The 14,640-nt window shown below is 42.7% G+C and overlaps 1 protein-coding gene across 3 annotated transcripts in view; it reads left to right on the plus strand.

The window, feature by feature from the left end:
- PPM1H (protein phosphatase, Mg2+/Mn2+ dependent 1H) overlaps positions 1 to 14,640 on the plus strand; it is a 270,652-nt gene that overhangs the window by 89,214 nt on the left and 166,798 nt on the right. For all 3 annotated transcript variants that reach the window (XM_082422821.1, XM_082422820.1, XM_082422819.1), the window contains exon 2: positions 12,090 to 12,255. In XM_082422821.1, the coding sequence (XP_082278947.1) occupies positions 12,090 to 12,255 (166 nt within the window). The remainder of the gene's footprint in view (positions 1 to 12,089; positions 12,256 to 14,640) is intronic.

Here is a 14,640-nt window from a genome sequence, read left to right on the forward strand (position 1 = left end):
TTGTTCATTCAACTAACTTATTGAGTGCCTACTCCCTGCTGTGTGACTTGAGATGTGGGAAAACATAACCAAAATCAACATCCAGCATTAGGAAGCATATCTATCTTTAACTAATTGAAATAATGGGGTGGTATTGGGCATCCAGTTTTAAACAGTTGACATTCTTGTCAGTGCCTTTGTCTCCTTCAAGGCCATAGCAAAGTCTCGTGGTACTTTCTAGCTTTTTGAGGGTGGGGAGATCAGTTTTCCTAAAATGGAACCCAGATTTGGCCCTTCTAGGGCCTCAAGGGTTAAACTATCATGTTCTTTTCCTTATAAATTAGGGAGGCTTGGTTTGTTAACTGAGCTTTGTCTTGGGTCTAGGCACAAAGGTAGAAATGTTGGATCAGATAAAGATCAGCTTTCAGAGGACTATTTGGTTGTTGTTCAGGCTTTAATCTGGAAACAAAACAGACTTTCTCTACAGGTTCGTTAACACAAGGGTGAAGATTTTCCAAAGCAGATTATTTTTAGTTAAAATAAATGTGTTTTTTAAAAACAACGACTGAAGTAATGAGGGGAAAATTAATTATTGTTCTTAATGTACATTTGTAGTAATAATGTACTTGCTCAGAAAAAAAAAAATGTTGGAGTGCTGAAACCATATGATATGTCACAATTTCTTCTTGCAATACCTGTGTTCTATTTATAGGCTGTTGTGCAACTAATTACAAGAGCATCGCTTGTGTGAACATAATACATCGTTTAAAACCTCAGTGACTCTGAGAAAATGCCAGAATGGCTCGTCTAGGACGTTTAACTGAATCTTTTTCCATATGATACTGGTGGGGTCAATAAAATGAGGGTCATGCCACACCCCTCTAGTGTTTAGGGTTACAAGCATTCACTCAGCTGTTAGATGGAAAGGACTTTAAACGGTTCTGTTTTGCAACAGTCAGACAAGTACCCTGTGAGGAAAGTACTACTCATCGCCCCTGTCTTACTGATAAGAAACAGAGGCACAGGGAGATAAAGTAGCTTACTGAAAGTCCTGCAGCTACCTTCTGGCTGACCCAGCCTTTAGACCTGGGGAATCTGGTTCCAGAGTCTCTCTGCTCTTAAGGGCTTTTACCCAACTGCCCCCCAGATTTCCAGCAGAAATCTGCTTGCCTGCACCCCACCAGGTGCATCCTGCTCTGTTGTGTGTTTAGGGGCACAGCCGGCGTGTTTGAGGAAAGTAGACAAGTGGCCTTCACCTCTCCAGTGAAGGACAGAGCACATTTTTAAAGATCTTTTCTAAAGCAGGAACTCAGAAATCCCAATTTAGAGTGTCCTTACCACCAAACAGTCCTCTTCTGTATAAAATGATTTGTCTTGTGTTGCTTTAAGGTTAAAAAGGAAAATATCAGAGCCCTAGATGGCCCAGAACTTCCTTTATCCCAGAGCAAGGGAAAAACCAAGATTGTATCTGGGTTTTTGAGGAAACTGCTGATTAAAAATTTATGTATTTTATTTGATGTCTGTTGAGATTAGCATCCTTTTATCTTTTGGTTTCATTTCATTAGTTTCTGGCTTTTTAAAGTTCGCTTTTTTTAGGTTACACGCTTCAAATCGACTTTCACTTTGTCTTGAAAAATACATTTCTCTAACATTGCTGATAGGACTGATACATCTGGTCAAATAAATAAAGATAACCTTATCTTTAGCAGTGTAGTGGCCTCAAGCCCATTGCTTTTTTTTTTTTTTAATTGCCAACAGGAGCTAACAGCTATGTGCAAGTAGCAATGTTCTAAACCCGCAAAAAAGTTATTTTTCTGCTCTAATTAATGCAAAACTTCCAGACTCGAAATCCTTTTTTAGGTAGGCCTTTATTTTGATTTCACTTGACCCCCACAGAGCTGCACTGTGGCCTTGTATGGGAATTGCTCCAGCATCTGACAGAGTGCAGACTTCCTGATTTAAATGTGGAAGTTGGTCTTTGGTGTTATCAATGGTTTTGCTAAGAGGACCCAGAGACTAATTGAAAGGAAATGCCCAATGGCAGCTTTCTGGTTTTTACCTTTACTATATTAAAAGTTCGTTTCTAAACAGCCAATGTGAAGACGAAAACATTGATATTTATGTAGGAAGATCTTTGGGACAATACTATATCTTCTTTTGATCTATGGTGTTCATTTTTTAATCTTCAGTTATCTAATTACATTGGTGAGGGAGCTAGGAGCTGACGATGGCCCCCAAATGCTAGCAGCGAAGTATATCCAAAGCTAACGTTACAAGTAACACCAAGATGCACATTAAATTCTATCCAAACCTACATCTCTCTCTTTGCTTCACTTATATATTATATGTAGTGATATGAAATTGTCAGTACCGGACTGTTTTTGACCTATAAAAACAATTTCAGAGCATTCAGTCTAATAGTTTATTTCAGGGCTCAGCACATTTTCTGTAAAGGTATAGGTCGTAAATACTATAGGCTTGGCGGGCAGACAGTCTCTGTGGGAACTACTAACTGCCATTGTACCTGGAGGCCCACAATAAACAATACATAAATGAATGAATGTGGCTGTGTTCCAATAAAACTTTATTTATGGACATGGAAATGTGAATTTCATGTAATTTTCACATGTCTCATAATATTCTTTTGATTTTTTTTTCCAACTACTTAAAAATGTAATAAACGTTCTCGGCTTGGGGGCCATACAAAACCAAGCAGTGGCCCGAATTTCACCCACAAGCCATAGTTTGCCAACCCCTAGTTAAGCTGAAGTTGGCTGCCACTGCCTTTTGTAATTTCTGGTACCAAGAACTTTCTGTTCACTCTCCTAAAACCAGTTTCATTATCTCCTCCAGAACTCCCCACCCCAAGCCTTGTTTCACCTTCTCATCTCCCTTCGTAATCCGAGTACTGCATTTGCTCACCCTGCCAGTGGACACCTGGGCAGCGTCGTCTTTGCTCCTCTCTCCTCCACTACCCGTGTCCAGCAGGTCTTAACTAGGAATTCTCAGTTCTTTCACCTCCTCTGAAACCTTCTGTTCGCTTCCATCCAGAGCCACTGCTTGATTCATGACCTCTTTGTCACCTGGACTGTTATAAAAGACCCTAGCTGGTCTCTTCACTTTTGTCATTTATCCTCTGTAATCCGTCCTCCATCAGGCCACTACTGTTACTTTCCTAAACGGTTTTTATCATATCAGATCCTTCTTTAAAGCATCTTAGATTCTTCCCATGGGTCATAGGCTCTATAGGATAAAGTTCCTATAGAATTTCATGGTCTAGTTCTGATGTAGCTCCCTCGCCAAGCCTATACTTAAGTCACACCCACCCCTCTTTATAAAGTTCCCATCACTCTGTTTTCAGAGGTTATTCCTATGCCTGGAGGGCCTTGCTTTGCTTTTTCTCTGATTCTTGATTTCCTCCTTTATTCCATGAGGCTGAGCTCAGGTGCCACCTCAGCTGTGACACTTTCCATGACTCTTCTTTTGCAGAATTGTTTCCTCCTCTGCATTTTCAGGTCTCTTGTGACATATATCTTGGGTATGGCATCCGTCGGAACAACTCAGTTATTTATAGGCAGGTGTCTCGACTATGGGCTCCCTGGGGGTAGAAGCCATGCCCTAGTCTTCTTGCTTTACCCCTCTTGGCTACACAGTATTTTAAAGTAATTATTTCAATCAAGGTGTACTACGTATCTAATAACTTTCTTGGTTTACTTATGAAGTCGCAGAGATCTGATTACAGGGTTGCAGAATCCAGTGCCTTTGGGGCCAGGCTGGTGACTTAATGGCAGAAGTGGACAGAATGAGGTCTGGGGTGAGCTAGCGAGGAAATGCCCCATCTCTGATCGTTGTCACCCAAGAGTGTGACAGGTGTTGCTGACGGTATTATTTTCCAAGAGAAATGAGAAAACTAAGATTTTTAATATAAATATCCCAGTTTTCCTTTTAATTAATTAATTAATTAATTAATGGCTGCATTGGGTCTTCGTTGCTGTGTGCAGGCTTTCTCTAGTTGTGGTGAGCGGGGGCTACTCTTTGTTGCGGTGTGCGGGCTTCTCATTGTTGTGGCTTCTCTTTTGTGGAGCCTGGGCTCTAGGCGCACAGGCTTCAGTAGTTGTGGCACGTTGGCTCAGTAGTTGTGGCATGTGGGCTCAGTAGTTGTGGCTCGCGTGCTCTAGAGCACAGGCTCAGTAGTTGTGGTGCACAGGCTTAGTTGCTCCACGGCATGTGGGATCTTCCCGGACCAGGGCTCGAACCCGTGTCCCCTGCATTGGCAGGTGGACTCTTAACCACTGCATCACCAGGGAAGTCCCAGTTTTTCAATATGGGCAACTACAAATTCACCTTCTAAAGAAATACCTTGTGGGCACAACTTCTAAAATGCCAACCTGTCTGTTGGCTGGATGTGGCCCTTGAGACCCCAGTTAGCAGCCCCCGATTGGTCACATCTCTTCATTAGCCACGGACAGGGCCTGGGAACCAGAGCGTGCAAGGCTGCCTGATGGGAGAAGGCCTTGCATGTGTGTGCTCTGTTTTCAGCCTGTGTTCATCCTGCCGTCTTGACACTCTGCCTCCTCCACCTGTTGGTGCTTAGCCATCTTCCAAGGTGTGAAAGCCAGACACCACAGAGAGTTCCATGGCTTTCCATCCTTTCTCCTCCCTGGTGACACCCACCGGGCCATTAACTGGATGGGCTGGAGTGACCTCCTGTTCCGCCTCCTCCCCGGAGGTGGCTGAAACCATCTGGGAGAACATCCATCAGGAACATCCATTCTTGATGGATGTTCTGGCTGTTTTTGCTGATGGCTGTTAGCGAAGGCTTTTGTTCCTAGTCAGAGCCCTGGTTTTCTAGTACACCAAGAATGAGAGGTTATTAACGCCCTTGGAGCTAAGAATTAAGTTGTCCTTATGTTCCAGCCTGTCTGGGTGGTCAGTAACCACTTCAGAGAATCACATGAAACATCGCCTGCGGGGTTATGTAGGAAAGAGAATTTTAATAATTGATCGCTATATTTGGTCTCCCGTAAAGGATTGATTTCCCACCCTTCCCCCTACAGCCTTTTGCTGTCTGCTTCTCAATTGTATATGAATCAGCAGCAGCTCAATTCACCTGATGGCCTTTCTAAAATGCTTGCTCCTTCTTACTCAGTGTGATTACTGGCTGTTTAGCGGTATTAACACTTCGTGTAAACTTTTTAGTCTAAACTGTCCAGGCTTTTATTTCCTTTAAAAACAAAGCAATATTTTCACTGCAAGGTAAAGGAGCTGTTACAGTGGAGGATTACTGTACTGAATGTCAATATTATGACATAGTATGAGTGTGTTTCATGTTTGGTAATTGCAATCATTGTTGCTTTTGTTGTGGTCATCCATGTACAATGCTTGGTGTCAGCCTATTTATCTCTTGTAAAAATAAAATACAGTGTGTGTGTGTGAAAAAAAAACAAAAAATACAAAGCAATAGAATAATACCCCCCCCCAAAAAAAAAGATCAAACCCAACCAAATTCTCTTGGTCTTTTTCTGTGGGTCTGGGACCTGAGCTTCTGAGACCAGGAGCCTGGGGAGAGATGGCCTCGTTGGGCAGATCTGGGTGGGAACCTAGAAGTAGCACGTTCCCAACCGTGTGGCGCTTTCCCGTGTACAGAACACTGTCACATGGGTGGCTTGTGTGTTGCAACCACTTTGAGAAGAGGGCTCAGAGGAGCGGGTGGCCTTGCTCAAGGGCCATGTTCAGGGAGGTGTCATGCCGTGCCTCTTGTAGGCTCTGGATGCCTGGATGCAACCCTGTGACCTTGAGGCTGGCAGAGGGACACTGACAGAAAGAAGAGGGAAGAAGAGGTTCCCCTCAAACTCACATAACTTGATAAAGTCCTCTGGGCCCAACACAAGAGGCAGCTGGCTTGTGTTGGATATATTATTATTAAGTAATAATATTGAGTACTCACTGTGTAATGTTAAATACCTGTTATGCTAGGGCATTTAATTCTATCGGAAGTGACAGTTATCATTCCCCATTTTAGAGGCAGAAAGTAAACTTACTGTGCCCGAGAACAGACGGCAAGTTTGAACTTGGTGTACCTGACCATTGTCTCTGTTGGTTCTTCTGCTGAGTACCTGGCGGTGCCAAGGGGGAGGGGTTGGTAATGCATGACTTGACCCTTGTGACACGTGGGAATCCTTCCAAAACATTATCAGCTGTGACTATCCTTTGTGGATTGACTGTCCTGTAAATGCTTTTGAAAATGTTTCCATTGTCAGTTCTCTGGACCAGTGGCTGTTGTGACAGGGGCCCACTACTTGAGAAGAGTTACTCGTCTGAATTTAGTGATAGGAACCTGCTCTGTGTGTTATATTATCAGGCGAATGTTCTTAAGGTCAAGGTTTTGAGCAGATGAGAAGGCAGGTAACTTGATAATTTAACAGTTGCCATTAAAACCAGGATTTTTCTGCTGAAATTCAGGTGGAGTTGATTTTTTAAAAATTTGTGACTAGAATATTTTACAAACAGAAAGAAGGAGAACAGGTTTCCCACGTGTGTGATAGTAGCACAGAATGAATCACTTGCTCTTTTTAAATAGGGTCTTCTACTGCTACAAATCTCATGGTCACATTCACGCCTGGTGTTCAGGTCATAGCTTCCAGTTGTATCTGATACACGCATAGGATTTTGGACTTCCAAGACCTTAAAATTCTGTGTTTACCTATTTTTACAAGGGGAAAAAAAACTAGGTGTTTCGGTCCAATTGAGGGTAGGCTGGTAGGTTAATGCAGTCCATAATTGAATTTAACTTTGTCACGTGTCTCTCTCCTAGGGCAAACATATCCTGATCTTCTAAGGGAAGGAAGAACTGGATGTAAACTTTCCATATTGAAGACATAGTAGTTAACCTTCCCCTTCATCGTCTCACAATTCTCCCACTTGAATTTTAACCCTAACTTCAGAATTTCCCAATTCTTTAATTTAGATGACTAATATCCCCTCTCCCGAACACATAAATTTTAGCAACTCCCAGAATTTAATCTGGGAAGTACTACTAAGAAACTGAGGTTTGCAGAAGTTAAGCAACTTGACCAAACACTCTGCTGTCCAGTAGTTGTGACTTTAAAAAGAGGAGAACAGTGGTGGCCAACTCTAGAGTCCACAGAGGGATTACATGAGTTAATTACTACATGTAAAATGCTAACAGCAGTCCCTGGCACATGATTAGTTCTCAACAAGTGTAAGATACTGTTATTACTCTACATCTAGGAAGTAGCAGAGTTGATTTCTGTCTGGTTTCATTCATTCTTTCAGCAGACGTTTGTTGAGCACCTGCTGTGTGCTATGTTCTGGGGAGATAGCCCATTGTCTTAACCCTTGTGCTTTATTACTTCCAGTTTAATTTCAAGGAAGATGTTCTCCTTCTTTGTAGGAAATTGGAAAATAATGACACCAAAGAGATGGTGATTCGTGGTCCACCAACGTTTTGTCTTTAAGTCTTCAAAATAAGCATCATGGGGGGTATTGCTTAAAGAAAGGACATCTTGAAGTCATTCCTCTTGATCTCAAGATAGTGCTGACTTTTTGCTGGAGCCTATGATAAGAAGGGAATGTAGCTACTGTTATAGTTGCTCACATAAAAAAAAAATATTGAACCTATTGACAGAATGATGCTTCTGAACTCGGAAACAGTTTTTCTCATTTTACTTTTAGAGGAATTGGGGGTTTTATTTATATTTAGTAAACAAAGCATTTGCCTTTGAAGAACAAAATGAAATATTTAAGTTGATAGAGGTCAAGCTTTTTAAAGCCAAAATAAATTGAGAAGAATCAGGTCTTTCTACTAAAGCTGTACTGAGTCAGGAATTTGAAATAATATGAAATATTGGATAGCAGTTGTGTGTTTTAAAAAGGCAATGGCTTTAATTAAAATGACTTTATCATCTGGATAATAATCAGATATCTGACCAACAGGCTTCCAGGGTTGGGGCTGCTGTCTTCCCTCTAGGTTGACGTTTCTGACTTTTTGATATTTCATCAGTGTCGTTCACAAGCTGTATTTGCCTGAAATGGCAAAGGAAGTCCACCCTTGATTGTTCTTCACAGTTCCCTGGCTTTGATGAGTCATTGCTGGACAGACTTCTCAACCAAGTGCCGATAAGAATAGACACACAATAGAAAAATAAAATAACTGAGAGCTGAAGCAGAAAGAGCTGAGACTCTGCTGTATTTAGCTGTGTGACCTTGTGTAAGCCACAGTATTCCTGGGCCCTGGGTTTCTCATGCATAAAATAAAGTTTCTAGGGTCTCTTGCTGAAGTTAGGTCAACTTTGGAATTTAATATCCACCAAGAGAGATAGGAGATGTACAGCACATTCAGGGGACAGTGATTCGTGATTTATGTAATTATAGTAGCTTTGTTGACTGTTGGAAAATAGCAGTGGCAGATGAGTCAGCCTGGCATGTAGCTATCGGAGATCAGTGATGCTTTTTTTGTTAAACTTATGCTTTAGTCAGGTTTTTTTTTTAGGTCCCAATGGTCAGGGTGATGCCAAGTTCCAGAAATAGAAGCTCAGATCTTGTTCAGAGGACACGGTGGAGGGGACGGTTGTCACGAACTTGTTTTCCTAGCCGAGCCTCCACTTTGGCTTTCCCTAGGGAAGATGTTAGTGGGTGACCACGGGGGTGTAACATCACCATCCAGCAAACCATCCGCCCCAAACATGTTGCTTGGAAGTCACTATCAGTGACAGAGAAGAGGCAGGTGGTATTTCAAATCTCCTTCCTCTGCCTGGTTTGGTTCTCCAAAAATCCATGTGAAAGGGAAACTCCAGACAAATGCATGTTCTGTATTAGGAGCTCCAGCTGCAAACACCTGGACTAAACGTGGGCTCCTCTAGAGACAGGCAGATCTGAACCATCCATCCTTCACCCTTCCTCTGGGTGCCTTCTCCAGTAGCTAGAGAAGCAGGGAGAGAATCCCCTTTCTCTCAGGCACGGACCGAGCTTGCCTAATCTGCTTATTCCGTGCTTCCCCACACAGCCCAGCTGGTCCTCCCACCGACTGATGCAAATCCCCGTGTATAATAGGAAGAGGTTGGGCTGGGGGTCAAAGGAGGCCTCACTCTGAATCCCAGCAGCGCTCCTTCCTGGCTGTGGAACTTGGGATAACTTACTTAACTTGGGCAGCAAGCATAGTGGTATTAATAGTCTTACGCAGGTAGTGTGTGTCTTCATTGTGTCATCAAGAATTGCACTGTATTCTTTTTTAATTTTTTTTATTGGAGTACAGTTGCTTTACAGTGTTGTTAGTTTCTGCTGTACAGCAAAGTGAATCAACTATACGTATACATCTATCCCCTCTTTTTTGGATTTCCTTCCCATTTAGGTCACCACAGAGCACTGAGTAGAGTTCCCTGTGCTCTACAGTAGGTTCTCAGCATTGTATTCCTAAACCTTGTGAAAACGCCTCCTCCTTAGAGGAGAGAGAGTGAAGGTGGGGCCGAAAACTAGACCTTGACCTTTTCCTCCCTTCATCCCTGAGAGGGTGTGGAGGCAGATTTGACCTCACAGAGATCAGCAGGGATCCTGCCTCCTACGAGGGACCCCCGCCGCGAGGACAATGATCTTCATATTCTGTAAGCAACAATCTACTTTTAAAAAAAAAAGAATCTTACACAAAACTGTCGTGTGTAAAATGAGTTAAAGACTTTCGTTTATAAAAATATGGTTAAGTTGAAATTTATAATAAACTCAGGAAGAATGATAAAGCAGTTTCAGTGAACAGAAATTTGAAATAGCGGAGAGAGTAGATGACTTTTATGATCTTTTTCCTATTACATATAGATAAGTAATTGCAAATTTTTTTTAAACATATATTTGTATTTCCAAATAAAGTCCTTCAATCAGTTATTTATTTATTTATTTATTTATGGCTGTGTTGGGTCTTCGTTTCTGTGCGAGGGCTTTCTCCAGTTGTGGCAAGCGGGGGGCCACTCTTCATCGCGGTGCGCTGGCCTTACACTATCGTGGCCTCTCCCGTTGCGGAGAACAGGCTCCAGACGCACAGGCTCGGTAATTGTGGCTCACGGGCCCAGTTGCTCTGTGGCATGTGGGATCTTCCCAGACCAGGGCTCAAACCCGTGTCCCCTGCATTAGCAGGCAGATTCTCAACGACTGCGCCACCAGGGAAGCCCCAATTTTTTTTTTTTAAAATTCATTTATTTTTGGGTCTTTGTTGCTGCGCGCGGGCTTTCTCTAGTTGTGGCGAGCGAGGGCTACTCTTGGATGCGGTGCACGGGCTTCTCGTTGCGGTGGCTTCTCTTGTCGCGGAGCATGGGCTCTAGGCGCGCGGACTTCAGTAGTTGTGTCACACGGGCTCAGTAGTTGTGGCGCACGGGCCTATCTGCTCCGCGGCATGTGGGATCCTCCCAGACCAGGGCTTGAACCCGTGTCCCCAGCATTGGCAGGCAGATTCTTAACCACTGCGCCACCAGGGAAGTCCCTCAAATGGTATTTTTTTAAACAGATCTTCTTCGAATCAAGTGATACTGGTCAAAGAGAAAAGATAGAAGGCTTATTATGCCAAAGCTGCCCAAAATATATAGACTAGCATGTATTTGTTCACATGTAACAGATGGGAATCAACTTTTAAATTATTGCACTTTTTTCCAAAATGCTTATACATTTAAAAAATGAATTTAAAGTAAATGTTAAAACATCTGAAATACCTCCGTAGAATCCCAAGGTTTGGTAGAAGACTGTTCAAAACACACTCCCTGAAGTCTTACAGCACTCAGATCTCAATTTGCTCTCTGTTTCCTGTTTGATTGTAGCGTATATACAGTTTTCAATACTGAAAGCTATTTGATATAAAAAATGGTGACATCTGAATAAGGTCTGCCGTCTGGTTGTCAGTGCTGGATCAGTGTCAGTTGCTTGTTTTGATATTGTACTTGAGTGATATAAAATGTTGCTTTTGGGGGAAGTTGGGTGAAGGGTGCATGAGACTCTCTATACTATTTTTGCAGTTTACTCTGAGTTTATAATTATTTCAGAATTTAGAATTCTTTATAAAAAGTCATTTGAAAATGATCATCTTCTAATTAATTGTTAGGAGGGAGTACAAGAAGACTGAGTGGTATATATACCACACTTTTAAAGTGGATTTCCATCTATCTTACCTTATTTTAAAAAAAAGCATCTTTCTTTCCTTGCCACTGAGTCTGTATCCTCCACACTCACTCTGTCACCTACTGTGACACTGTTGAAATTTTGGAAAGAAAACACAGCCAATGGCAAATCAAGGAGAGCTCTCTTTCAGGAAAACTAATTTAGCTGCCGCTTAATTACTTAATAAGAAAATGGTGCCGAAACCCAAGAGTTCATTCTGCAGTCACCTGATACAGAAAAAGGTCTATGAATGATGTAGCATGTTTTTCTGAAGTATTCCTGTGCTCAAACCATTAGTAATTAGGCCAGAGAATATCAACAGGCCATGAGATCATAGGGCCAGACGTACAAATCAGCATGCCCTATAGTCTGTTGTGATGATGCAATGTGAGGAGTGTTATTCTACATGAGAAAAGATAAAGGAGTGAAGATAATTTTAAAAGAATAAACCTTTGATCCATTCACTTCTCCATGTGTAAAGTAAAAGTGGTCATGGCAGTCATGAAATATAGTTCTCTGTTCTCTTGGATTTTACAGTGTGCTGTAAATTACTGCCTTGTTCTTTGATAAGATTGATGGTGGTTTTGCTCTATCACTTGGAGAAATGCAACAGAATTCCCTGAGCCAGCCGTCTGTCTTCAATGTAATTGGCAAAAAGAGTGATTGTCTCGAGTGTTTTGACTAGAAATGGATTGGTGGGGTTGATCACGTCTATCAGACACCTGCGAAGGTGAGCTGACCTCAGCACATTGCTTTAGCAAATGTTTTAACATATGCTGGTAGAATTACATTTAAAAAAAATCCATTTACTCCACCCAGCCTGTAAGGTCCTGTGCATTAAGTAGGGCATTCGTTCTGTGCCAGCTGTGAAGCCTGCCTGGGCTGACCTGAGGGACCAGGCTCTCAGCTCTCCAGACACCACTCTGTCTGACCGGCTTTTCTGGCTTCTCCTCCAGGGTTATCAATGCCGGGAAGAGCACACACAATGAAGACCAAGCCAGCTGTGAGGTGCTCACCGTGAAGAAGAAAGCAGGGGCCGTTACCTCAACCCCAAACAGGAACTCAGCTAAGAGACGGTCCTCACTTCCCAACGGGGAGGGGCTGCAGCTGAAGGAGAACTCGGTAAGACCCTCCTTCATCCCCCGTTCTCGGGTGAAAGGAACATGCACGCTGTGGCCCCGTCGTGGGATGTTCGGAATGGAAGAGAGAAAAGCCATGTCCCCAGAATTAGTGGAGTGGCAGGTCTGTGCTCAGGGTATCACACCGTCACAGCGAAGGTGACACATGGAGTTAGGAAGAGCTGGTGTTGAATTCCCTGGCAGTCCAGTGGTTAGGACTCCGAGCTTCCACTGCTGGGGGCCCGGGTTCCATCCCTGGTTGGGGAACTAGGATCCCACAAGCCAAGCAGCATGGCTAAAGTAAACAAACAAACAAACAAACAAATAAATGGAACAGCTGGTGTTTAGGTTCTAAACCTTTAAAGTAAAGAAAATACCCATATCATATATGAGTTTTGCTGCAAGAATTAGTATATATGTTTGGTGGTTTTCAAGAAGCCACTTCAAGGTTTTTGTGAAGGAGATGGTCCCTGGAAGCCTCGCAGAAGGAGTGGGAGGAACTCTAGCCATCGGCTTGCGGCCCTGCTAGCACGACTCTGCCCCTCTCCTCCCCTTGCCTGCCCCTTAGAGTTGCCCAGTTGGAACCTTGCTTGATGCTCTTCCAAATTAATATTTGTTTCAACTGGCCCAAAGCCCTCGCATCCTACGGGGCAGCCCTGCAGACCGAATGCCCTGTTGACAAACCACAGAGCGTTTCTCCTCTTTCCAATTTCTGGAGAACAAAGCAGACATCCTCGGAAGGTTCTGAAGAAGCTCTCAGAAAAGTATAGGGAATAATCAGCACTCTGTCCATCAGCAGATTTAGTCCTACAGAAAAGAGACGTTAAATGGGATGACCCCAATGTGACTATTTATTCTAATGGTCTTAGGATATTTTTGTATGTAAATTTTTACAGGATTGTAAAGGATCTAGGAATCTCTTCTTAGTCTAAGTGATAGTGTCTTATTGCATTTGCGCTTAGGGAATAAGAGTACTGATTTATTTTGTTAGCGTTAGTTCAACTTAGGGTTAGAAAACACAGTGACCTATGGAGATTCATCAGTTGTACTTGCTTTCAAGGCTGAAGGAAGCACTGATTAGGCCTCTCCCAAAAAGCGAGAGTCAGGGACCCAGATGGGCAGGACAAAATAATACTGGTTAAGTGCATGGGCTCTGGAGTAAGACGTTTCAGAACAGTCCATTGCTTAAAGCTGTTCAATTTGGGGATAGTTATTTATTCTTTGAGCCTCACCCTTTCTCTTCTCTAAAAAGGAAGAATAATAATGGTAACTACCAAATACAGTGGAAGAGGCTAGTTGCAAGTAAGAAATCCAACAGTCCATGTGAAGTCTTGAGCCAGTGTCATCATTAATAAATCTGTGATCAATGCTAGTGATTATTATCCTAAAGTCAGTTCTACTTCTGTAATCCTCTGTGGATAATGCCCACTGAGTTTTCATTCATTTGTAAACTGGAGATCACACAATGTCTTTCGTACCTTCTTGATGGACTTATTTTGAGGATTGAGTTTTTACGGAAAAGGGCTCAGAAAATGTGAGACATTAGTGATAATTGGGTATGGGTGCCAGTGACTTAATGTTGCTCTTTCCCCTGGCAGGTCTCCTCTGCCACTGGATATAAAGTGATTTCTGTAAAACTAAGTCAGTGTTGACATTTGGCTGAAGGCCTGTGGGTGATGGCGTTTTCCCTTGTTGCTAAATTCCTCCTAGAAGTGGAACCAGGAGTAACTTTTTACCTTTCTTTCCTTAAGAACAGTGAAACCAGCGCATAAGCCCTTTAGGATGGAGCCAAGGCCCTCCTTTGTGATGGCTCTGAACCTCTGTGGGGTCCATGAGCCACTAGGAGGCAGCAAGGACATGCCATGCAGAGCCGGCACCTCTCCCCCTGCATGCCTGCTTTGGCCACGGCAGCTTCACTTCTACCTGCCTTATATATTAGGCTACTTATTAGAGTTTAAGGCAAGAGCTGTGCTGCCTTTTTCCTTTTAATTGTGGGAAATTATACGTAAAATAAAAGTTACCATTTTAACCATTTTTAGGTGTATAGTGCAGTGGCATCAAATACATTCATATTGTTGTGCAACCATCAATATCATCCATCTGCTGAACTTTTTCATCTTCCCAAACTGCAACTCTGTACCCATTAAACACTAACTACCCCTTCCTTCTCTCCCCATTCCCTTCCCCTCCCCCCGTCCCTGGCAACTACCATTCTATTTCCTGTCCCAGTGAATTTGACTACTCTAGGGACCTCCTATAAGTGGAATCATATAATATTTGTCTTTTGTAGTTGGCATATATCACTTACCATAATGTCTTCAAAGATTATCCATGTTGTAGAATGCATCATAATCTTATTCCTTTTTAAGGCTGAATAATATTCTGTTGT

This window comes from Balaenoptera physalus (assembly GCF_965194825.1).
Source record: "Balaenoptera physalus genome assembly, chromosome: 13".
Taxonomy (NCBI): domain Eukaryota; kingdom Metazoa; phylum Chordata; class Mammalia; order Artiodactyla; family Balaenopteridae; genus Balaenoptera; species Balaenoptera physalus.